Consider the following 27,283-nt stretch of genomic DNA (forward strand, 5'->3'; position numbering starts at 1 on the left):
CATTCATTTAAAGTCTAGGAGGATCTCTGGCATTCAAGTTGTAAATTACCAAAAGATTCTGCTACATCCTTTAAGAAAGATGATAGATACAAAAGTAATAAACTCATCTGCCATCAAAAGCAATCCCTCAGATTGAAGTCGGTCTTTTCCCTCCAAGAACTATGGCTATGAATTTTTGTCAGCAGCTAATGGTAAGAGAAGGAAGGGCCAGGGCTGAGTTTTCTACAAGAGTAAAGACAACTTACATTTGCCCTTCCATAAGGCCAAAGGCCAACATATTCACTCAAGACATTCATGTGGATGATGCTATGTTTCTTTTCTAACAGTAAAAAATAATAATAATAATAATAATAACAACCTGTTTATGAATTTGAATAACTATTAACAACTCCTTCAATATATATGGCACTTTAAAAATACTTTCAAAGCATATTCATACCTATAACTTAATTAGACCTTTCGGATAACCTTGTGAGGTAGGCTGAGCAAGTGTATCATCCAAATGTGGTGGGTGAGGAAACTGAGGCATGGAACAGGCAAGCAACTTGTAGGACTTGACAGGGAGATGCTAACCTCTGCTCTGTTTCTAGTTAGGAAGAAAGTCTAAACATGTTTGATGATCTTATTCCAATATATTTTGAGGATATACTTCACTTCCATGCAGCCAAATGACAGTTCAATTGGAGCAACTGTCATGACAAATTATGACATATAATTAATTAGACAAAACACAGAGTTTTAAAAATTGAAATTCTAATTGAAAACCACATTTTAACTCTCAACACATGAGGGAATTAGCTGGTTTGTCTTTAGGGTCACCTAGATCTGCAATCTGAACTATAATTTTACTATTTCAAAGATATAATATAAATAAATTTAAAACAAAAATTCACAGTTCACCATGACTTAAATTTTTACTATACAAAAAAAAAAGCAGTAGTTTCTCTCCCCCAAAGTGAACGGACACACATGGACCCAAAGCAAAGGTGAAAAATAACAAAATGTCCAATTTAGTTACCAAATCTTTGTCCTTATATAAGTGGCTTATAATTGGGCTTAGAGAATCTGATAGGCCATCACTGTTAGTTTGACTTGAGGTCACTCAAAATGCGTACCTATTCTCTACATTAAAATTATTTAAAATATTTTTGAAGTTTCACATTTTATATTGGTTTTTGAGACTGACTTACAAACAAAGGCTGGGAAGTACCAGTCTCACCATGTTTGTCTAATTCTGACCACTTCTCTTGTCAAACTCACCATTTTTAACCTGTCCCCTCACAGACTGGCTGTTAGAAACTGAACGGGTCAGAAAGTTCATCTAAATATTTAGACTGTCAACCTTAACTGGCCCGCAATATCCAGCCTAGTTAGTGACAGGTCACCTGCTTCTAGGTATTTCATTATCAAGGTTCTTATGATAGAAATGGCACTAAATCCAGGCATTTCCCCCAAACAACTGAGGATATACTACACAATCCTTTTATGGAACAAATAGGGTTCAGAAATTATACTGAAGATAGGAGTGTAGGAGAATAAAATTGAAGATCTTGTACAAATTTATGCATAATCACACCAAATTAAATGGCATTCAATTAAAGACAGATATCCTCTGGTCATTTCTTCACTTTCTATAATGAAAAGTTTCTGGTATCAATATCTAACTCGGTAGGAGGAGAAAAAATTTTTCTTCAACTAATAAAAAAATGAAATGCCCTGTATACTTGTACTAGATGAAAGATTTCTGTGGAATTCGCTAGAAAAAAAAAATGTTAACCCAAGTAACTTCTTTTTTAAACAAAGTTAACTATTGCCTGCAACTTTCCTAAAAGGCAAGGAAGAAGTGGAGTCAAGACTATGAGTTTCATTTTCTTCTTTCTTAAGAAGGCAAATCCTTGCAAATTCTATTAGAAATTTCCCAGATTTGTTAGGAAAAGACTGAACCCTGAAGAGGTTTAAGTCTACCTTATAGAAGATTACTATCTTCAACCACCTCAAGTTAAGAACTCTGATTACAAAAGCCTACATCATTTTGATGTTTTAACAATCCCCTTGTTTCAGAACTTCTTCAACATACTGAAGGAACACACAACTTTCCTAAAATCCTAGGGCTTTCATGACCAAAATTAGAATTTGATTTTGTGTCCATGGATCTTTAGGTATAAAGTCTCCAAATTTAAACTTCTCAATCAATTAGAGATAATAGCCCAAGGTGACTACAGTTGGTTTTGTTAAGAGAGCCCTAACGATATTAAATGGAACACCTATGTATTCAAAACTCAAACTGGAACAGTACTCTCTGAAAGCTCGGACAATAATGATGTCGCCAATGGCATAACCCCAGTAACCATCTCTGATCATCAAGCCAGCTCTTGGATGAAAACTATGCTCAGGGATAAAAGAAAACATTTGGCTACCCAGACAAGAAGTCCAGAAAACTAGAACATAAGAAAACCCCTGTCCTCATTCTAACTGGTTCAGCTCAGATATCATGGGTGCTTTTCACTCTGTCAGTGAAAAGGCCAGAAATGCCCGGGAGAACATGGTCAACTGTGAATGATGGTGCCTTAGACTGCTCCTTCAACACTCAGAAGTTTCCATGGCTTCTCTCCATAGTTTCCACAAACCCAAGAGCTCTCTAAAGGGGAACAACGCACAAGGAGTAGAGTGCTAACTGCCTGCTTTATTAACTGAGTAGGGCTCATCACTTGTACGAAGAACAGCAATCAACCCAGAAAACAATATAACTGCCTCATGAGACTCAGGTCCCCTTAAGCAGAGCAGAGCTCATCGGCATTCAAGATCTGGCTAGGCATAGAACTTATTTTACTGCTAGAAGGTGTCTCATCTCTATCTTCAGGTGACCTTACATCGGTCTTTCCTACAGACTCTGAGGATTTCTGCCATGGGCAATGACAGCAAGCACACTTTATACACCGCTGAAAGATTTCAGAAACACTGGAGGAAAAGAGCTTTTTGCAAGGGTGAAAGAACTGATAGAATACCAGCATGAATAGAATGGCTGTGCAGTATCCAATGAGTAACTTCAAAATCAACAGAGGTGCACACACATACATATAGATGTCGGTCTTATAAAGATACCACATAAGGAGGAGGGAGGCATTCTCAATGAGTCTAAGTATGTAGTACATCAGTATCCGGTACCAGTTCTGGGACTTGCTAATGAGGTCAGGGCTGTTGATTTTCAGCTGTACTGCTGACCAGCAGAACATGTTGATACCGGCATAAAGCAGGGTGAGAAAGCACAGCACGATGGTGGTGCCCACTCGACTGAGGGCCTTCTCAATGTTCTCAGGGAATGGAGAGCCACTGCACCAGAAGAGGATCCAGGGGTATATGAAGAAGCTGAAGAAGTTGATGAGTATGACCAGCACCACCCAGGCCTTCAGGACAGAAGTAAAGAGAACCAGGACAATGACTCGAGTGGCAATCTCAAAGCTCCTCCAGAGGAAGATGCAGACATAGGCCAGAGGCTTCACTTTGACATCGTATTCATCATACTTGATCTTGATGGCTAGGATGTTGCAGCGCAAGGCTCCATACACAATGGACAACAGGGATAGCAACATGCAGACACCTAGGGAGAGATAAGAAAGAGTACTGTCAAGTCTCACCTCCACCAAGAATCCCAGTCTTGGTCACTTCTATGGGTAGAGGACTGACGGAGTGTCCTCTACCCATACTCCTCAGACCCTTCTGTTTCATGTACACAGGCTGACTTCCACCTGTCAGTTTCTGCTCACTGTGCCTGAGGGCTTTTCCAGGGCTGTAGAAGGCTGCTCTGCCCAGGTGCTGGGCAGTTCAGGAGAGCCCTCAATACTCTAACTGTAGCCCTGATATGAGTGGAATATATCTACCTCAGCTCCCCCACCCTTTCAGTAGAATAATTCTGAAGGATGTGTTTGATATTGTTTACAGTGTTTCTCACAGGATTGCTTTCTTGTCACCCATGGTGATAGCTATCTAATAATGCTCTCTTAGCTGCCTTCCCTTCCCTGTTTCCTCTCCCTTCTCTCATGCCCCTTCCACCAAAAATATATGCACTCAAATCCTTGTCTTGGGGTCTGCTTCAGGGTCAACTCAAACTAAAACACTTTCGTGACCCAATCTTGCTCTTCCTGAATATGGGGAGTCCCTTACACAGTGTTTTTGTTTCCTCAACTGGCTTATAAGTTCCAGAGGAGTCAAGAGTGACAATGTCTGGTATTTCTTCATGATCTCAACATAAACCAGTAGGAGGTACACAAACAGAAGGTGCACAGTAATAAATGGCTCACTGTGTTCCTCCTATCTGCAGCTCACTGAGTTCCTCCTACCTTTTACATTTATATACTGATGACAGAACACACACTTCTCTTTACTCTGAAGTTATCTTTTTAAATTCTGCAGATTGCTAAAGAAAGGAGAACCTTAATGTTACTGAGAGTCAATCTGTGCTGGATTGAAAGATCTGTTTCAAGAAGTCTCAATTCTAAGCTGCTTGTTTTTTAAAATGACTTATGGATAATGGGTTTATCTATAATAGTTTATACCAAGAAGCAGGACAAGATGTAGCTCACTGAAATGGAGTACGGTACCATGTTTGAGAGCACAACACTGCTGGCTGTGAATTCTACCACTTAAGAAATGTGCTGCCAACTCATGAGCACAAACGGTGTGATCAAAACGTAAATATAATCACTTAACAGAAGCTGCCACAAATTCCAAATATTGGAACAAGAAAGGATGAGAGGCAGGGCTTGGAGATAGAAACAAAAAATCTGGCTCTTGTTTTAATCTATCTTGCCAGGCTACACTGGGGAAATGGCAATCTCTCTGGATTCTGTCACCCATAAAATTCAGATAACACTTTCCATATCTGCTTCAAATGCAATGTAAAAAAAAAAAAAAGGAATGCTGTCAGAGTAATTGCGGTGTGAGAGATACCTTTGATCTTTTCCCTTGAAATTATAAACAAGTTGTCCACGTATGTGTGAATATATTTTTGGACTTTCAATTCTGTTCCACTGGTGTCTCTCTCTCTCTCTCCCTCTCTCTCTTTTTTTTTCTAATACCATACTGTTTTGATTACTGTACTTTTATAGTAAATCAGAAATGAAAGAGATGTTACATCAGACACCACAGAAATACAATGAGTTATAAAAGAGCATTATGAAAGTTGACATGCCAGCATATTAAACAACCTAGAGCAGTGGTTTGCAACCGCTGGTCTGTGGACTGGTTGCCAGAAGTTTTGTTCTGATCTCTGAAAGAATTAACCACCCTAACATTGTATGAAGATTATACAACCAATGATCTTAGTTGATCACTTATGCTCAAGGTGATTTCTGCCTTAGTGGTCCCTGAAATAATTCTATTTTCACTTGTACCCAAGTATAAAAAGATTTAAAACCAATGACCTAAAAACAGACAAATTCTTAGAGGCATATAACCTTCCTACATTGAATCATGAAGAATTCGAAAACCCAAAAAGACTGACCACTAATAAGGATATTGAAAGAGTAATAAAAAACATCCCCCAAAACAATATCCAGGACCAGATGTCTTCACTGGTGAATTCTAATTCAAAAAAATGTAATTCCTATCCTTCTCAAACTCTCTCAAAACACTGAAGAGGAGGGAATACTTTCTAACTCATTTTATAAGGCCAACAGCACCCTGATACCAAAACTAGCAAGGACAACACCAAAAAGAAAATCACAGGCTAATATCTCTAATGAACTTCCGTGCAAAACTGCTCAACAAAATACTGGCAAACTGAATATAACAATACATTTAAAAAATCATACACTGCAAACAAATGGGATCTATTTCAGGGATGCAAGGATGGTTCAACATCTACAAGTCAATCAACTGATATACTACATTAACAAAAATAAAGGATAAAAATCATATGATAATCTCAATAGATGCAGAGAAGCATCTGACAAGATAAAATCTCCATTTATGATAAAATTCTCAATAAAGTGGGTACAGAAGTACCTGAACATATTAAAGTCCATATAAGACAAACCCAGAGCTAGCATCATATTCAATGGTGAGAAAAGGAAGCTTTTCCCTTAAGACCAGAAATAAGACAAGGATGCCCATTCTTGCCTGACCAGTGGTGGTGCAGTGCTCTGAGCATCAGCCTGGGAGGCTGAGGGCCCCAATTCGAAACCCTAAGGCAGGGGTCCCCAAATTTTTTACACAGGGGGCCAGTTCACTTTCCCTCAGACCGTTGGAGGGCCGGACTATAAAAAAAAAACTATGAACAAATCCCTATGCACACTGCACATATCTTATTTTAAAGTAAAAAAACAAAACAGGAACAAATACAACATTTAAAATAAAGAACAAGTAAATTTAAATCAACAAACTGACCAGTATTTATCTTTTTTTTTTTTTTTTTTTTTTTTTTTTGCATTTTTCTGAAGCTGGAAACAGGGAGAGACAGTCAGACAGACTCCCACATGCGCCTGACCGGGATCCACCCAGCACGCCCACCATGGGGCAACGCTCTGCCCACCAGGAGGCGATGCTCTGCCCGTCCTGGGTGTCGCCATGTTGCGATCAGAGCCACTCTAGCGCCTGAGGCAGAGGCCACAGAGCCATCCCCAGCGCCCGGGCCATCTTTGCTCCAATGGAGCCTTGGCTGTGGGAGGGGAAGAGAGAGACAGAGAGGAAGGCGCGGTGGAGGGGTGGAGAAGCAAATGGGCGCTTCTCCTGTGTGCCCTGGCCGGGAATCGAACCCGAGTCCTCCGCAGTGACCAGTATTTCAATGGGAACTATGGGCCTACTTTTGGATAATGAGATGGTGGTGCCCCTTCCGGAAGTGCGGCGGGGGCCGGATAAATGGCCTCAGAGGGCCCCTAGTTTGGGGACTCCTACCCTAAGGTCTCCTGCTAAGAATGCAAGCTTTCCAGCTTGAGCACAGGATCATTGATATGATCCCGTGGTCGCTGGCTTGAAGCCCAAGGTCACTGGCTTGAGCAAGGGGTCACTGGCTCAGCTTGAGCCTCCTGGTCAAGGCACATATGAGAAGCAACCAATAAACAACTCTAGTGAAGCAATGATGAGTTGATGCATCTCTTTCTTCCTCTCCTCTCCTGACTCTCTCTTAAAAATATGTAAAAAGCCCACTCTTGTCACTTTTATTCAACATAATACTGAAGGTTAGATAGAGCAATTAGGCAAAACAAAAGAAATAAAAGGTATACAAAAGCTGTCACTATTTGTGAGTGACATAATTTTATATATAGAACCATAAAGATTCCACCAGAAAAACTATTTGAATAATAAATACAGTAAAACTACAGGATACAAAGTTAATACACATAAATATTTTGCATTTCTATATACTATCAATCAACTATCAGAAAAAGAAATGAAGAAAATCCCATTTACAATTACAACAAAATGAATAAAATACGTACGATAAACTTAACAAAGTGAAAGACATATACTATACACTGAAAACTACAAGATATTGTTGAAAGAAACAGAAGAAGACACAAAGAAAATGGATATTCTGTATTCTTCGAGTAGAAGAACAAACATTGTTAAAATGTCCCTACTACCTAAAATTATCTACAGATTCAATCCCAATGGCATTTTTCATAGAAATAGAAAAAAAAAGAACACTATAAAACTACAAAAGACCCCAAACAGCTAAAGCAATCCTGAGAAAAAAATAGTAAATTTTAAGTACATTTTTATCACATCAAAAAGAAACCCTATCACCCTGTGCTATTTCTCCTCCAATCCCACTTTCCCACACAGTCCTAAGCAACCACTAATCTATTTTCCATCTCTATATATTTCCCTATTCTGGTCTTTCATATGAATGAAATCATATAATATGTGATCTTTTTCATTGGTTTCTTTCACTTAGTATAATATTTTCTTTTTAAAACTGAATTTATTGGGGTGACACTGGTTAATAAAATTATACCAGCCTCAGGTGCCCAACTCTACAACATATCTCTGTACATTGTATTGTGTTCACCCAGCTTGTTTTCAAAATCCATCTATATTGCAGCATGTACCAGTTCTTCATTTCTTTTTATGGTCGAATAATATTCCAATGTATTGGGTTTCTTTTTTTTTTCTCTTTTTTTGACAGAAACAGAGAGAGAGAGAATGAGGGACAAATAGGGATAGACAGATAGACAGGAAGGGAGAGAGATGAGAAGCATCTAATCTTTGTTGTGGCATCTTAGTTGTTCATTGATTGCTTTCTCATATGTGCCTTGATAGTGGGGCTACAGTAGACAGAGTGACCCCTTGCTCAAGCCAGCGACCTTGGGCTAAAGCTAGTGAGCCTTGCTCAAACCAGATGAGCCTCTGCTCAAGCTGGCGACCTCAGGGTTTCGAACCTGGGTCCTCTGTGTCACAGTCCGACACTCTATCCACTGCACCACCACCTGGTCAGGCTCCAATGTATTGTTATACAACACTTGTTTATCCATTCATCACCTGATGAAAATTTGCAATATTTCTACTATATGGCTATTGTGAATAGTATTGCTATGGACATTCTGATATATTTTTTCAGTTTTCTTGGATCTATAGGAGAATTGCTAGGTCATGTTGTAACTTTATTTTTAATTGTTTGAGGAAGTGCCAGCCGTTTTCCAAAGTGACTGCATCACTTTACATTCCCACCATCAGTGTACGAGGGTTCCAATTTCTCCACATCCTCATCAGTGTTTATTATTAACTTAAAATTTTAATATTATTAACTTTTTGAGTCTAGCCATCCTACTGGGTATGAAATAGTATCACATTGTGATTTTGATTTGTATTGCCCTGATGATTAATGATATCAAGCATCTTTTCATGTGTTTACTGGCTATTTATATATCTTTCTTAGTTGCTTCTGGTTCTTAACTATGGACAAAACTCATAGTAGATTTCACATTGTACTGTACGTATCCCAAAAAATTACCCGCAATTCAACTGCAAGATCTGCAGACTAATTTCAGAATAATATAGTAGCCTTACCAACAGCCATCAATGAACATTTTTTTAAAAAGTTAGTAAGATTCAATCTTCTCATACATTTTAATTCCCTAATAATGCATCAAAGAGCAAAAAGATTTCCATGCTGACAAGAGCAGAGTAGTTTATTTTGGTTCAACGTTTCTGCCAAGAACAACTACACAAACGTGTTCAAAGGCATCAGAAAGCAGTTGAGTACTTCCGGGGCCAAGATCGCAAAGAGAAGAAAAGTCCCAAGAGAAAATGTTAAAGCTGCTTTTTCCCTTAAGACATTTTCACATATGATAGTGGGTACTAAGATACTAAGACTAAACACAGCTTTTAGCTGTCTCTCAAGCTGGTGGGTGTGGGAGCAAATCTTAACATTCGGCCCTATCATAGTAGTCTGGGTATACACATAGAACTTTCTGGTAGAAATCTAAACTGGACACTGGGAGTAAGAGTGAACAGAAATAGATAAGCCCTCCCAAAGACTGAAGTACAAATTTCAGCCAACTCAAGTTGTGAATAAATGAGGATGATCTATATCTAATCTAATTACCTGTCATAAATAAAATAGCTTCCTGGAGGAAAATAACTCACACAAATTACCTCTATTTTTAATATAAATATCTGATATTTGATTAAAAATAACATGGCATGCCAACAAAAACAAAAACAAATGAAAAAACCCAAGGATAAAAACAGATAATAAAAACAAACTCATAGGAGATATATGTTTAATGAATTGTACAACAAGATGAAGAATTTATCATAGACTGGAAACTTCTAAAAACTCAAATGAAAACTCTAAAACTGAAAAATACAATGAGTGCAATTAAGAAATGAACAGATAGGTTTAATAAGTAAGAAATAGCTCAGAAGGAAACAGAGAAACAAAAAGCATGAGAGACTTATAGGAAAGAGAAAATATCTGAAAGAAAGACAGAGACAGACACTGAAGAAAAATAATAGGTCAGAACAAAATATAAAGTAATAAAGGCTAAGAATTTTCCCAAACTGTTAGAATAGCAAACTTAATAAACTCCAAATAGGATAAATACAAATAAAACCACAAGTAAACATATCATGTTAAGATTGCTGAGCACCAAAGTCTAAATGAAAAATTTAAAAGCAGTTATATGTTCTCACTTCTTAAAAAAACAAACGCAAAAACAAAACAAAACAAAACAAAAAAAAAGTCATCCTGAAAAAAGAAGGTTGTGGTTTGATCCCTGGTCAGGGCACACACAGGAAACCAAAAAATGCATGACTAAGTAGAACAACAAATGCTTCCCTTCCTCCTCCCCCCTCTCTCTCTTCCTCTGTCTTCCTAAAAATCAATAAAAATTAAGCCCTGGTTAGAGCTTGGTTGGTTGGAGTGTTATCCTGGAGTGCGGAGGTTGCCATTTCAATTCCCAGGTCAGGGCACATATAGGAGCAGCTTGATGTTCCTGTCTCTCTCTTTTTCTCTCTCTCCTTACCTCTCTCTCTCAAAAAAAATAAAGAAAGAAAGAAAGAAAGAAAAAGAAAAACCACATTAACTTCAAGGGAGCAACAATAAAACAGGACATCTCAACATAAATAATAAAATACAGAAGACAAAGGAATGATATCTTAAAGTGGGAAGAAAATAACCTTTAACATAGACTTCCATACCCAAAGATGAAGGCAAAAGAAATACATTTTATGACAAAACAAAAATGAGGAAATTTGTCACCAGCACACCTGCTCTATAGAAAATACTAGAGGTAGTATTTCAGGATCAACGAAAATGAACCTGCATGGAAGCGTGGAGATACAGAAGATGAATAGGAACTAAAATAATAAACACAACTTGCCTGACCTGTGGTAGGGCAGTGGGATAAATGAGAGTGCTGACCTGGAACACAGGTCACCAGTTCAAAACCCTGGACGTGCCTGGTCAAGGCACAGAGGGGAGTTGATGCTTCCTGCTCCTCCCCCCCTTCTCTCTTTTTCTCTCTCACATGCTTTCTCTCTCTTTCTAAAAAAGAATAGTCTTTTTTAAAAATAGAATAAACAATTTTTAAAAAGGGCAAAAAGATTTACACACACATCAAAATGGTCACTAAGGACATGAAAAAGTACTCAAGCTCATTAGTTATTAGGAGATTTAAATTCAAGCAGAAACAAGACACTACTACACACCATCGCATTACTAAAAATAAAGCCAAGTGTTGGAAAGGATGTGGGGCAACTGAAACCCTTATGCACTGGTTATGGGTGTGTAAAGTGGTACAACCACTTCTGCAGTTTCTATTAAAGCTTAACCTAAGTATTTCCCTATGGCCCAACAATTGTACTCCTGAGTACAGGCACACCTCATCTTACTGTGCTGCATTTCATTGTGCTTTGCAGATGGTGCATTTCTTTTACAAGCTGATGGTGGCAACACTACATCAAGAAAGTCAATCAGTGCCATTTTACCAATGGGCTCAAATGATTGATGATTGGCATTTTTTAGCAATAATATATTTTTAAGTTAAACTTGTACATATCTTAGACATAATGCTATTGCAAACTTAATGTAAACATAACTTTTTTTTTTGTATTTTTCTGAAGTTGAAAACGAGGAGGCAGTCAGGCTCCCACATGCACCCGACTGAGATCCACCCAGCATGCCCACCAGGGGGCGATGCTCTGCTGCAACCAGAGCCACTCTAGCACCTGAGGCAGACGCCATGGAGCCATCCTCAGCGCCAGGGCCAACTTTGCTCCAATGGAGCCTCAGCTGCAGGAGGGGAAGAGAGAGACAGAGAGGAAGGAGAGGGGGAAGGGTGGAGAAGCAGATGGGCGCTTCTCCTGTGTGCCCTGGCCGGGAATTGAACCCGGGACTCCTGCACGCCAGGCTGACGCTCTACCACTGAGCCAACCAGCCAGGGACTTGTAAACATAACTTTTATATGTACTGGAAAACCAAAAAATCCCTTATGACTCACTTTAATGTGATATTCACTTTAATGCATTGGTCTGGAACCAAACCCACAATATCTTCAAGGTATGCTTATAGATATAACAGAACTGCATACATATGTATGTCAAAAGGCACATGCAAGGATATTTTCAACAGTATTATTTTAAATAATTCCAATGTGAAATAACCTAAATGTTAGTCGAGAAAAATGTATCGATGCATTTTGATATATTCATAAAATAGAATACTGCACAACAAGGTTAAAACAAACTTTTACAAGCCACAGCATGGATAACTCTCATAAATATAATGTTGAATAAAAGGAGCTAGATTTCTTATTCCATTTATAGAAAGTTAAAAAAATAGAAAAAGTTAATCTGTGATGTCAGAAGTCTGCTTTCTGCTTAGTGGTTATTATTAGGTTTGGGTCCAGGGCTCCTTTAAACTCAAGGCCTCTTGAAAACTCAAATTCCCCTCACCCAACCTCTCACTGAGGCAGCTTCTTCATTAAGCTTCTCCCTCACTTGCCTTAGGCTTACCTCTCCCCTTGAGCAACTCCCCCCCCCACCCAGGGAAGGGTCTGGGAAATATCTTTGGGACAAGGCCATCAGCAGGATCCTGGGGGTTGGAAAAGGGAGACAGTTTGTGACCAAAGGCAACAATCCAGGATATGCTAATTGAGCATGTCCAGGGGCACCAAACCCCATGCCAGCAAACGCCTGCAGCATCCTCTATGTCAGACACCTTCTTCCTGCAGCTCTCTGCTGATGCCGCTAGGGTCTCAGCCCCTCTGTTTTACAAATGCATAAATAAACTTAGAAAGCTCATCAGGCCTATCTGTCCCTCCTTCGGCTGACCTAAGAGTTACTCTTTGGGAAGAAAGATTGGTGAAGTAAAGGAGAAAGGGTACAAGTGAGGCATCTAAGAGTGTAGGTTCTTTTCTGTTTCGGGATCTGGAGAGAGGGCTACATGGGTGTGTCTACTTCGTGATAATTCATGAAGCTTCATCTGTGAGATGAGTATAGTTTTCTGCATACATTTCACACTTCAATAAAACTGTTCATTTAAAAAACATCTAAGTGTACTACCACCATACTTACATAAAGTATTTTTTAGGGCAAAATGCCAAGTAGGAAACACAGTATAAACCCCTACTTAAATCACTATAGAAAAACTGGTTATATACGGTAGATGTAACCAGAATGACACCCTAATATGTAAAATACATCTTTAAAGTTCTAGTGACTAAGCCCTTGCTATCAACAAAATCTCTCTTGAACATCTGCCAGTTGTTTACCAGATGTTAAGTCAGAAATTGAGGACTTTCCTTTCAATACATATTTATATATTTGTTTAGTACTCAGAATTTTCATGACAAATATAAGCACACATAATATGATTATTACTGTCCACTCTACAATCCCCAGAGATCCTGAATGATTTTGCTATTTTTCTCCACATATATTTCAATCACTTGCCTAAGGAAACTGGGTGATAAAATCGCTTCCAGTTCATCTCTCTTATGCTCAAAAAAATTATTTGATGCCAAGGAGTATTAGAAGCGCTTTACGGGTACTAACTGCTTAATTATAACAGTTCTATAAAGTACTTACTGTTATTAGCCTCAATATATAGATAAGAAAACAGAGATCCAAAGATGCTAAGTAACTTCGCAGAAACCACGCAGCTAGAAAAGCTGGAACTCAAACCTAAGCAGTTTTGCTCTAGTCTTAACTAGTTGTAAACAGTAGGCAATTCTGCCCACATAAATATAATGAGGGATATTTTCATAATAGTGGTCTTACCCCACTTTTTAATTTCTTTTATCAAGGGGAAAGAAGCAGTAGTCAGCTACCCCTGCAATTGCCCAGGGCCTCAAGGAGTCTGGAGAATCCCTCCAGAGTATTGGGAAGTTGTCAATTTCCTCCTTGCTTCCACTGAGCCCAAATTTCACCTCTATTTTCTGTTACATGAGTATTTTATATATACAGACTTCCGTAACTTATGCTGCCTGGTAACCTGTAAATGGGTAAGTCTCACTGCACTAAGTGGTTTCTGGGAATGACCTCCTAAGGCGCCATCAATGATGAGGAAGAAGTGGGGCAGGCCCCCCTATCTACCCTGCCCACGTCCTTATCATCCTGCCTCAGACCAGGAGAAGAGGTACTAACGAGCTGAGTTAGAGGAAAGAAAACTGTTGCCCTCCTTAGCCAGATAAAAGAAGTTAGTACTGACCTATGTGTGCAGACCTTTTATCAGGTTATTGAACAGCGAAATGGTAGCAGGACCGCTTGGATCCCCAAGACACAGTTCTGCATTCTGCTGCAGTCTCAACTATGGCAAGGAATGGCAAATTGTCTTAAAACATAGTTACTCATGTGCAGAGAACTTTGTAAATAATTAGGCATAAGCACTTGACCCTCCACAACTAAAATCTCTTGCATTTTCTGCCTTTGCCAACACTTGAACCATAGACACTCATAAATATTTGTACACATATCCTTACCTCCACTAGTCATTTTTTTTGGGGGGGCAGAGAGAGAGACAGAGAGAGGGACAGATAGGGACAGACAGACAGGAAGGGAGAGAGAGATGAGAAGCATCAAATCTTCATTGCAGCACGTTAACTGTTCACTGATTGCTTTTTCATATGTGCCCTGACCAAGGGGCTCTAGCAGAGTGAGTGACCCTTGCTCAAGCCAGTGTCCTTGGGCTTCAAGCCAGTGACATTTGGGTTCAAGCTAGCCACCATGGAGTCATGTCTATGATCCCACACTCAAGCCTGGGACCCTGCACTCAAGCTGGTGAGTCTTGCTCAAACCAGATGAGCCTAAGCTCAAGCCCACAGTGACCTCGAGGTTTTGAACCTGGGTCTTCCACATCCCAGTCTGATGCTCTATCCATTGTGTCACCGCCTGGTTAGGTTGCTGGAAACTCTTGTAGAGGAATCTGTTTTTATCTAGAAAGCCAGGTGTTGGTAAATAAGTTCGTAAATATGATATATATGTTTGCTTGCTTATAGTTTGCATTGGGTGTGGGGGACAGGCTGTAAACAGGCAGGGTCATTATAGCCTAAGGCTTAGTTTTAAGACTAAGCCTTTCCCACCCATTTAATACTAAGATCTTTTCAAAACTAAGCTTTTCCCCACACCCTTGACCCCAAACTTTTTACACAGGGGGCAAGTTCACTGTCTCTCAGACCATTGGAGGGCCGCCACATACAGTATTCCTCTCACTGACCACCAGTGATAGAGGTGCCCCTTCCGGAAGTGCAGCGGGGGCCAGATAAATGGCCTCAGGGGGGCTGCATGCGGTCCGCGGGCCATAGTTTGGGGACGCCTGCCCTTGACTGCTGCATGACGTGGGGTGGTACACTCTCATGAGGAATCCCATTACACCTCAGATAAGTGACTGTATCAGAGACTACCTTGTTTGTATATTGGATTAAAGGTTTTGATTTCTACAATATAAAATGGGGCAGAGGAGCCCATGCTGGAGGAGAGCAGAGAAAGGCCATGTGGAGGAGAGGAAAAGTAGCCAAGATGGCGCAGTGCTGAAGGAGAAGCCAGTTTGTGCAGAGAGAAGGAGATGGGGAACAGAGGTGAATAAGGCTGGTGAGGTAGAAACCTCGGATTCTAGGAAACTCGGATAAGTCAGTGGCTTTGGGAGCCCTGAATGGAAAGGGAAGTGTTTTCCCAGTGTGTGTATTTCTTGCCCACTGGGTGCAAGCTAGGATTAAAGCTAATGGCCCACCAGTTCTTGGCTCCCTTGTTTCATTACTGTCTGTCCGAATCAAATGTGAACCTGCACGGCCAGGCAGCTGTGATGGTGGCTGTGGCTACTGGCCTTATACCAGGTCACCTTAAAAATTATAGAAAACTAAAATGGGATTAAAAATTAATAATAGAAAAAGAAGTAAGCATACAGTTGTCCCAATGACTATGAAAGGGCATTTCTCTTTCTCCTTACTAACAGTTTAGGAGAAATTTGAATTACCATTAAAAAGGGAGAAATTAATATGGCCCTTGTAAATACGGGGACTACTTTATCTGTTCTTAACCCTACCCAGCTAAGTTGCCTCCTACCTCAGAATAAAGCTTCTGTGCAAATGGTAAGAATATGAAATCAACCAATTAATGTTTTGTTTTTTTATTTTTCTGAAGCTGGAAATGGGGAGAGACAGTCAGACAGACTCCCGCATGCGCCCGACCGGGATCCACCCGGCACGCCCACCAGGGGCGATGCTCTGCCCCTCCGGGGCGTTGCTCTGTTGCCACCAGAGCCACTCTAGCGCCTGGGGCAGAGGCCAAGGAGCCATCCCCAGTGCCCGGGCCATCTTTGCTCCAATGGAGCCTTGGCTGCTGGAGGGGAAGAGAGAGACAGGGAGGAAGGAGGGGGGGGTGGAGAAGCAAATGGGCGCTTCTCCCATGTGCCCTGGCCGGAAATCGAACCCGGGTCCCCCGCACGCCAGGCCGACGCTCTACCGCTGAGCCAAGCAGCCAGGGCCTAATGTTTTTTTTTAATCAAAACCTCTCCCTTTCCCACGAGGGAATATTAAGGGGCAATTTATATTTTGCTAATCAAGTCTGCCCCAGTTAACCTGACAGTAAAATTTTCTTAAAGCCAATGATGCCCATATATCTTTTCTAGAATGGTAAAATGTACTTAGAAGTAAATCAAATACTTTATCAATTGGGAAAATGATTTCAAAGGAATTTACATGAATAGAAAATAATCTTGAGACTAAAGGTTTGTTGCAGGACATTCCAATGCAACTTTGGGCGTTTTTCAGTACAAATATTGGCAAGATTTGCCAATATCCTTTAAGATCTGATGCACTAGCTGGAATTAAGCCCATTATACAAGACTACATAAAAAGGGGACTTAGAATTCCATGTACAAGCCCCTGAAATTCTAGCTTTCCAGTAAAGAAAACAAATAAGAAAGAATAAAGATTTAAATAGGATCTCAAAGCTATAAGATAGTTTACTCCTAGACATCCTGTAGTTCCAAATCCACATAATCTACTATTGGCTATTTCTGTGGACTGCCAATATTTTTCAATGATAATAAAGTTATGTAGGGCCTGTTTGAGCATGTCTATAAAAGAAATATGCAAAAATACCTCTTTGCCTTCACCTGGGAAGATTACAAGTTTAGTTGGATAGTTACGCTCCAGGGATAGACAGAGAACCCCACCTATTATCTTTGATACTGAAACTAACTTGAAATTGAATTTTCCAGAAATTTCACTCTAATCCAATATATGGATAATACATTTAATGCTCTAGGACAAGCTCCAATTCTCTTTACTTCCAGTAAAATATTTAGGTTATCTCACATTGAAAAATGGGCTACTAATTAACCCTGACAAATCTGGAGAAGTCTTATCTTTTCCTCTTTGGAAAAACAAAGCAGCTTAGAGGATTCCTGTGTCTGACTGGATACTGTCACAATTAGGTTACAAATTTTTATTAATGGCCCAATGTCTTACTTATTTTTGTTAAATGGGAATATTTTTTTTTTCAAATTTTGTTGATATTAGAGAGAAGAGAGAAAGAAAGGCAGGGAGTGAGGAAGCAGGAGGCATCAACCCGTAGTTGTTTCTAATACAACTATGGATTAGTTGTATTAGGTAAATAAGAAGTTTCAATTGTGTCCACCATGGGGCTTTGACGACCTCAGCATTCCAGGTTAACACCTTATACACTACACCACCACAGGTCAGGTACCCAGTGTCTTATTATAAATGCAATCAAATTTACCTGACACAGTTCAGTGGAACTCAGAAGGGAAACAATAAAATCTCTAAAATTTCTAAAGTTCACACTGTGGGACACCTTAATCAGAAGTAACTTTTAGGCCCTGGCAGCTTGTCTCAGTGGTAGAGTGTTGCCCTGGTGTCCTAGGTTCAATTCCTGGTCAGGGAACACAGGAAAAGTGCCATCTGCTTCTCCATCCCTCTCCCTCTCACTTCTCTCTCTCTTTACCTCCTGCATCTATGGCTTGATTGGAACAAGTTGGCCCTGGGCACTGAGGATGGCTCCATGACCTCAACCTCAGGCACTTAAGAGCTCCGTTGCTGAGCAACAGAGCAACACCCCGGATGGGTAGAGCACCATTCAGTAGAGGGCTTGCTTACTGGGTGGATCCCGGTTTGAGCGCATGTGGGAGTCTGTCTCTATGCCTCCTCTCCTCTTACTTAATAAAAAAGTAAAATAAAAAACTTTTATACATTGAAAAAAGGTTTTAATTTAAGACCATAGAGATCATCATAGACCAGGGGTCGGGAACCTTTTTGGCTGAAAGAGCCATAAACGCCACATATTTTAAAATGTAATTCTGTGAGAGCCATACAACGACCCATGTACTTTATGCATTATCCAATAAAAATTTGGTGTTGTCCTGGAGGACAGCTGTGATTGGCTCCAGCCACCCACAACCATGAACATGAGCAGTAGGAAATGAATGGATTGTAATACGTGAGAATGTTTTATATTTTTAACATTATTATTTTTTTATTAGAGATTTGTCTGCGAGCCAGATGCAGCCATCAAAAGAGCCACATCTGGCTTGCAAGCCATAGGTTCCCTACCCCTGTCATAGACCTATAAAATATTATAGTAAGCAATTCTACTCAGTAGCAAAAAGGACTCCTCCCTGGATAAGGGCTACCTCTGCTACAGCCATGTTATGTACACAAACAGAAGAGATAGTTATGGACTCTCCTTTCTTTATTAAAATCATACTCAACAGTCAATTGGCTTAATTGTATAATCATCTTAACCCTGCAACTTTGTTAACCCTCTTTATAGGACGAAGGTACCCACAATTGTGTCTTCCTACTGACCACCTTTTTGTTCCTAGGAATGATTTATAGGAAACTCTTGTTAATAATGCTGACCTAATTTGATTTACAGATAAATCTTATCTAAAAAACAAAAAGGGACATTACAAGCTGGGTATGCAACGACTTTCATGGTGGACACAATTGAAACTTCTTATTTACCTAAAATAAAATCTGCCCAGCAAGCTGAACTGATTGTTCTAACTTAGACTTGTCAATTGGCCAAAAATCAAGTAGTCAATATTTACACAAATAGTTACTATGCATTTGGTGTAGCACATGACTTTGAAGTGTTATGGAAGCAGTGAGGTTTTTTTTTTGTGACAGAGACAGAGAAATAGACAGAGAGAGGGACAGATAGAGACAGACAGACAGGAAGGGAGAGAGATGAGAAGCATCAATTCTTTGTTGCGGCACCTTAGTTGTTCACTGATTGCTTTCTCATATGTGCCCTGACCAGGGACTACAGCAGAGCCAGTGACCCCTTGCTCAAGGCAGTAACCTTGTGCTCAAGCTGGTGAGCCTTGCTCAAACCAGATGAGCTCACACTCAAGCCAGCAACCTCGGAGTTTTGAACCTGGGTCCTCCATGTCCCAGTCCAAGGCTCTATCCACTGTGCCACTGCCTGGTCAGGTGCAGTGAAGTGTCTTAACCTCCTCAGAGGAACTCATAAAAATGGGAGACTGGTTTCAAAATTTTTAAATGTCATACAACAACCAACAACAATTGGCAATTATCAAAATTCCAGAACACTAATGCTATCACTGTAGAAGCAAAAGAAAATTAAATAGTCAAGCTATCCAGACATGAGAATGCTCCTTGCTGTCTTTGAAATCAGTAAAAGAATTTCTTCTACAGTTACAATGGATGGTTGCAGAGAAACCGAAAATATAGCAACAAGAAGGGGAACCATTGTCTTAGGCACAAAAATGGCTTAGACCCAATCAAACCAATCTTACCTATAGTGGTATACATTTCATTGGGTCCTTTGAGATATGGCAATTGGATTTTACCCAAATGCCATCATTTCAGAGGTACAAATATGTTATGATTTAATGTCTGGTTTGAAGAGTTCCCTTGCCCCCACTGGTTTGAAGAGTTCCCTTGCAGGAGAGCTACAGCCTTAATGGTAGGTAAATTATTGGGAAATAAATTAATTCCCAGTTGGGGAATTCCCTCTAAGTTAGTGACTAAGGGATTCAATTTACTGAGCAATTAATGTAATCCATTTGTAATATTTGGCCTATTCTACTGTATTTTCAATTGTGCTTATCATCTCCAGTTCTCTGGATAATACAACTAATATTCAATTTAAGTAATCCAGAAGCTTTTAATCTCTCTTGGCCAATAGCTCTTGCTATAGTGCTCCTCAAACTGAGATCTACTCCTTTTGGTAAACATGAACCTTCTCCTTATAAAATAGTCACTGGCTGCCCCTATGCATCTGGATAAAAGTACATATGCACCAACTTTACTAAAAGGAGATATTCTACATTATTGTCAAGGGCTTACAGACCAGTTTAGAGAAATAAATAAATCAATAACCAACTTCTTTTACAATGTACTATTGGGAGAGGAAGACTTCAAAGACCACAACTTACAACAAGAAGAACTTTTTCCACTGAAAGAGACATTAAAGACCATCCAGAATTGTCAGAAGGGACCTTATCAGGTGCCTAACCATGAATGTACATCTCCTCCTGTCTGATACTTGACCCCACCTACAGCGGAGGATGTAAAGCAGCTGACATCAGAGATAGACCTCCCAAGACATCAACAAGGCCTGTATACTTATAACTTAATGTGGATCTTTAATAGTTTGATTGTCTTTATACCCATCTCCTAATATTAATCATAATAATAGTACACTTGTTCTTTAGGCTTTTTTCAAACCTTATGTATATAATCCAGCTGTTATTATAATTGCTAAAGGTATATAACTTTTGTATTATCAATAATGCTCTGATATGGTTTTTCTTTCGAAAGAAATGCTATTGCTAAAAAAATAGGAATATATGTTTTAAGAAAAGTTCAAAGAAAGTAGCTATAAAATCATGGCCCTCTATTGCTGAGGCACAGGAGATATACTTAAGAAACATATTGTCTTCCTGGCCTCTGAAATTTTTAGATGGTTAATGTAATTTACAGCATTATGTTCTTAAATCCTTGGCCATAAATTAAACCTTAAAGTTACAGCTTCCAATTGCACAAGTGGGAATCAGATGAATAACAGCCCTTAAATACTCCCAATAGGAAGTAAAATACCCCATAGTAAATAGAAACTTATCTCATGGTCAAATTATATAAACTAAGAAGGTGTACAGTGTGCCCTCAAACTCGCTTATAGAGTAAAAAATGATCCAAATTGTTTTCCTTAATGAGAGCCCATGGGACCTGACTGCCTCCCATTTACTTGCCTTTCACTTTTAAGAAAAAATCAGCCTTAAATGCCATCTAAGGTTGTGGTCTTGTTCCATCCGCACTGGTCCACCTTGTTCAGCCAGACAAACTCGGGCTCTGAGACTTCCTAGGAGTAAGCCTTCCTAGCACCCTGGGACTACATTATCAAACCAAATGGTCGCTCACCAATGCATCCTTTGGACTGATTTATGACCAAAAAGGGGAAGTGTGGATGAAAAAGGAGCCACATGCTGAACCTGACAGCTCAGGGAAAGCCTGCTTGGTGCCCTTGATAACTAAAGTAACCACACAGGATTAAAACTTTCTAACTAAAAGCAGTTCATGGTCTGTAGTCATGTCCTACAGAGGTATCTTCCTCTGACAAAGGTTGCTGTTTACTTTAACTGAGCCTGTCTGCTGTCCTCTGCATCTACAATAATGTACCTGATAACATGCGGGTAATCTTTTTCTGTCCCCCTTGGGGCAGGCACCTCACCAGGGCAGTTAATTAACTATGAACTATCTTATTCCTGCCTATGTAAAAGACTCAGTATATGCATTTTTACTCTTTAGCCAATTCCAGACATTCCTCCCCACTTTGCTTTCTCCCTCCGCCCTAATCTATCACCAATCAATTTCATGTAACCCCCTCCCATCTTTCCTTTGTTTCCAATGTATAAAATAAGTGATGAAACCACCATTTTCTGGATCACTTTCTCAATTCGTTGACACTTTGCTTCCTGGCAACTGTGGACAGTTTGGCTCAAATAAACTCCTAAAAATTCTTACAGGTTTGGAAGTTTCTTATGTTGACACAGGGTACCACAATTGTATTAGTACTGTATTTATTTATTTTTTATTTAGTGAGAGAAAGGTAAGCAAAAACAGACTCCAGCATGTACCCCAAACAGGATCTACACGGCAACCCCCATCTGGGGCAGATGCTGGAATCAACCAAACTATTTTTAGCACCTGAGGCTGACAGTAGACCAATCGAGCTAACGTTAGTTAGCATCCTGGGCCGACACTTAAACAATTGAGCTACTGGTTGCAGGAGAGGAACAGGGAGAGAATGGGGAGAGAAACAAATGGTTGCTTCTCTTGTATGCCTGACTAGGAATCGAACCCCGGAAGTACATATGCCAGGCCAACACTTTATCCACTGAGCCAACTGGTCAGGGCCTGTTTTATTTCTTAAAGTAAAAAAAATAATTTTGAAGTAGACATGTCATGTGAATATTTGATAGGCAGAGATACATGGTTTGTTAATATTATTCTCTACTCTTGTCTATATGCTCTAACATTTTAAAATACCAATATTTTAAATTAATGTACAAAGAAAAACTATCTGCAGTTAATAACTGGGTAGCCACGTCCAAGTGGTTCAGTGGATAAAGCGCCAATCTGGCACACCAGAGGTTGCAGGTTCGACCCCAGGTCAAGGCATATATGAGAAGCAATCAGTGAGTACACAACTAAAGGAACAAGTAAGTGAAACAATGAGTTGATGCTTCTTTCTCTCTGTCTCTCATTAGTGGAAAAATTAATAAAATAAAAAAAAATAAGTGAGTGGGTATTATAGACAACATTGTATGTGGTTTTCAGTAAGGCCTCTGGAAAAAAAGAAGGGAAGGGGAAGGGGAAGGGGAAAGGAGGACAAGCCTGACCAGGCGGTGGCACAGTGGATAGAGCATCGGACTGGGACAAAGAGGACCCAGGTTTGAAACCCCAAGGTCACAGGCCGGAGTGCAGGCTCATCCGGCTTGAGTGTAGGCTCATCAGCTTGAGTGTGGGATCACAGAGATGACCCCATCGTTGCTGGCTTGAGCCCAAAGGTCACTGGCTTGAGCTCAAGGCTGCTGGCTTGAGCCCAAGGTTGCTGGCTTGAGCAAGGGATCACTTGATCTGCCGCAGCCCACTCCCCCGACCCCCGTCAAGGCACAAATGAGAAAGCAATCAGTGAACAACTAAGGAGCTGCAACAAAGCATTGATGCTTCTCATCTCTCTCCTTTCCTGTCTGTCTGTCTCTGTCTCTCTCACACATACACACACATATAAAGTATATATATATATATTCCTATGATTTCTAGTATGTGTCCTATTTCCCAGATGGTCTTTAGGCTCCCAACCCAGGAATGCAGGAAAACTACTGAAGCAGGATGTTCCCATGGCTCCTGAGGATGATGAGTGGTGACCAATAAGCAGTCAAGACCATGATCAGATCAGAACAAACTTGTCATCCCAGGAAAGAGATTGTGATTCTGGGAAGTGGCAGTCCTGCTTTATGATTACGATTCTGGGAACCTGCCTTCTTGCTTTATGTCCTGGAAAAAGAGATTAGGATTCCGCAAACTGACTGTCTTGATCTATGACTCCTACAGGATTAATGCATGCAGCACATTGTACTAACTTCCCTTGAGAAATTATATAATCATCCTTCACAGCTGAAATTGTAAGGCAGGCTTTGGGCTAGAATGTGCCCCATGTCTTCTCAGGTTGCTGGCAATCTGGATAAAGATGCCTGTTTCCCTCTCACACTGGGTCTCTGCTTATTGGCTATTTCGGGAGCAGGTGACCCAAACTCCAGACTGGTTGTAGTCTGATAAAAAGAGAACTGGTGCATATTTTAATAGGAGTATAGCCAGATTTGCAACTGGATAAGCAATCTGTACTAATACTCTTCACTACTTCCTTTTAGGCTAAAGGGCATTTGTCAAGAAGTGCTCAAGGCTGTGGCTTTGGACTTTCCTAGTCTCACATTCTTTCCAACTGTTGGATGAAAACATAAAATTATAGCTGAGACAAAACTGAGAAGATAGCAGAGTCATGATTCAAAATTATCTCAACAGACTGATACACTGGGCTTGAATCCAACAAAAGGAAATGTAACAAGAAAATATATCAAGCCCTACCTTTCTATATTCCAAAATACACCGTTCTGGTATTGGATGGGTAAATCTTGGTTTCGCTGCTCTCAGTCTGGAAAAGGAACTGGGAGCACTGACTGAACCATCCATCAGTATGAACCAACTGTGATTCAGCTCCTCCAAAAGCTACATTTGGGCACATAAATAAAATCTCATAATTTAGATTAAAGTAAAACAAAAAAGAAAAAAAAACGTAATCCCACTGCTAACAACTCTTGTCAAAATAAGTCTGCAATATCACATACAATTATGAATGTCATGTTTTAAGAAAAAAAAGTGAAAGTCAGATTATATCTCAACCTCAGTGACTTTTATGGCTTCAAAGCATGCCATTAGAGAAATGATTCAAGGATCTGGAGACTGGAAAAGAAAAAGACAGGACAGCTGTAAATGTGGAGATCTGCCATGTGGTAAGGGGAAGTAGATATGTATGTTGCTTTAGAGGAAAAAAATAATTTCTAACCATCAGGCTGAAGATTAATGGAGGCTGATTTCAACATAATATAAATGAAAATGCTCTACTTAGTTGTGTCACCTTGGTGAGATATTATCATGAGGGATTTGTTTTCTCCTCCAATCTCCTCTTAACTGTGGACACAGAATGGGAAAGAAGTGATGGTGTCCCAGTTCTAAGCCTACTACCCATAAGAATCTCTGCAGCTCTGCACTCTTTGACCTCAGCACCGTGCTACTGGAAGGCAAATGGCTCTGGAAGTAGAGACCACTTAGAAGTGAACCATTCCAAGTGCAGCCATCCTAGGCCAGTCATTCCCAACTGACCCACAGGCTAATCAGCACGCTCAGTCAAGAACGGCATAGCCTGGTGCAGACCAGAACTTCCCAGTTGACCTGTAGACTGTCGAACAATAATAAATGCTTATGGCTTAAACCACTAAACTTGGGTAGTTTGTTACTCACAATTGTTAGCTAATACAGTAAAGCACTCTTGTCCCCTTTCCAGGAATACGGTAACAGTCTCAACTCACTCCAGGCTATTCCTTCAAGACTCCCTCCTTCAGAAGTCAACATGTGAGAAGCAGGCCACAGTGCCTATGTTCATGCATGCTCCTAAACTCCAGGGTACACATAACAAGCTATCTCTGAAGGAACCATCAGTTGAGGCGGGCCTATGTGTTCCCAGCTAAGAAGAAGGCAGGGAGTGAATTACTTGGCCATCCATGTTATGAGCACTCTTTATCTTGAAACTCCACTTTATAGTTGGCTTCTGGGAGGGGAAGGAGTGGCCTCTCACCATATATAGTATGTTATAGAAGTCCCTATTCTCTTAGTTCTTTCCCACAGGGACATACTTCCTTACAGAACCTGAGGGTGGGGATGTAGGGAGTTGACTGTGGTAGAACTGGTCTGTCACTCTTGTAAAATCCTGAAAAAGGAAATCTGGCCAATACCTTGTGGCATTTTTTTCTGAATGCAGTGTTATCTACTAGCACTTGGACCTGATATCACTTCTGGGAGAAAAGAAAAAGTCCCACTTAGCTTATTATATAAAAAAGAATTTTCTACCAAGTGTTTTATCAATGGAACACCGCCTTTTGAGTCCTGAGAGCTCTACTGCTAAACACAGTCAAGCAGAGGTTCATGGATCACCTTTCGGACACACCAAAAACAGGATTTCTACATAAAGTGCAACGTCAGGCATGATGACCCCTCAGATTCCATCCACCTCTTAGCACTCTGCAACTCCATGAGATGCACTGCTGGCTAAAAGACCAGTGGAATTGTAGGGACATCAACATCGTGATGAGCAGCTGAAATAATGCCAGACAGCAAAAAAAAAAAAAAAAGCCTCTCTCCAATTTCGTTAAATGAGCAAAATAAACCTTGGGTGTTTAACCCTATAGTCAAGCATTTGTCTCTTGCAGCAAATGTATCCCTAGGCACATGACAGATACTCTCGATGTTTGCCTCTGGGACACACCCTATCCAATTATAACTGCCTTTCTCCTTCCTGGTGAATTCCTTCCCCAGGCATGCTAAGGCAGCGACTATGGTTAGTGAAGACCTGTATAAATGGTAACCATCTGAATTTTTAAGAGGACAATGTTCATTTCCTTTTTCCACATATATTTAATTTATTGTTTAATTCTCAGAGAACTTACATTTTTCCAAGTCCTTTAGGGGCATCTCACAGATATTCATTGTGATATTGACATTTATGAGATAGATTTTTATTTTCCCAAACAGAATTCTGTCTGAAAAACTATAGTGAGGGTTGGCAAACTTTTTTTGTCAAGAGCCAGACGGTAAATATTTTAAGCTTTATAGACCATATATTCTCCTTTACAGCTACTTAAATATGCTAAAGCAAAAACAGAAACAATAGAACAACAACCAAGCAAAGACAGTAGGTAAATGAAAATACGTGGGGTTGTGTTCCAATAAAATTTTATTTACAAAAACAAGCAGTGATGGGTATGCAACATAATTGAATGACAGGATAACCTGGACATGTTGTCTCTGAATATATGTACCCTGGTTTATTGATGTCACCCCATTAAAATTAATAAAAAAATTATTTATTAAAAACAAACAAACAAGCAGCGCTTGATCTAGCCCATGGACTGTCTACTCCTGACCTGTGAACTATAAGGCAATTTTCATTTTCAACATACTGAGGAAAAAAATTGGGTCTACTTATAAAAATCAAACAGATTATAATCACATCTGGTTCCTCGTTGTGTCCCTGCCCACAGCATGGAAAAACACTGAACTGGGAAAGGAGTATAGTGGCATACAAAGGATACACCTTGGTCATCTGACCTGTGGTGGCGCAGTGGGATAGTGTCAACCTGGAACACTGAGGTCACCAGTTCGAAACTCTGGGCTTGCCTAGTCAAGGCACATATGGGAGTTGATGCTTCCTGCTCCTCCTCCTTGTGTGTGTGTGTGTGTGTGTGTGTGTGTGTGTCTCTCTCTCTCCCCTCTCTGAAAATTAAATAAATAAAGTCTTAAAACAAAACAAAACAAAAAACAAAGGATACACCTTGGTCAATGCCTATTCCAGTTATAAGTTATTCAAAACCAAGATGCTGTGGTATTTACTGAGCACCTACTATTTGCCTGTAGCTGTGGAAGGGATTTCCACATTAAGGTTAATTCACCAAGGTTCCAAATCTCAACTTAAGGTCCTGATATATCTTAAAAATCATAGTTACTCTGAGGTAACCTGG

General features: G+C 40.0%; 1 protein-coding gene across 1 annotated transcript in view; it reads right to left on the minus strand.

The window, feature by feature from the left end:
• Window positions 1-1,723: 1,723 nt before the first annotated feature.
• XK (X-linked Kx blood group antigen, Kell and VPS13A binding protein) overlaps window positions 1,724-27,283 on the minus strand; it is a 36,542-nt gene continuing 10,982 nt past the window's right edge. Inside the window, exon 3 of the mRNA XM_066249453.1 lies at window positions 1,724-3,598. Within this exon, the coding sequence (XP_066105550.1) occupies window positions 2,772-3,598 (827 nt within the window). The 3' untranslated portion in view covers window positions 1,724-2,771. The remainder of the gene's footprint in view (window positions 3,599-27,283) is intronic.

The sequence above is a fragment of the Saccopteryx bilineata genome, chromosome X, assembly GCF_036850765.1.
Source record: "Saccopteryx bilineata isolate mSacBil1 chromosome X, mSacBil1_pri_phased_curated, whole genome shotgun sequence".
Classification (NCBI taxonomy): domain Eukaryota; kingdom Metazoa; phylum Chordata; class Mammalia; order Chiroptera; family Emballonuridae; genus Saccopteryx; species Saccopteryx bilineata.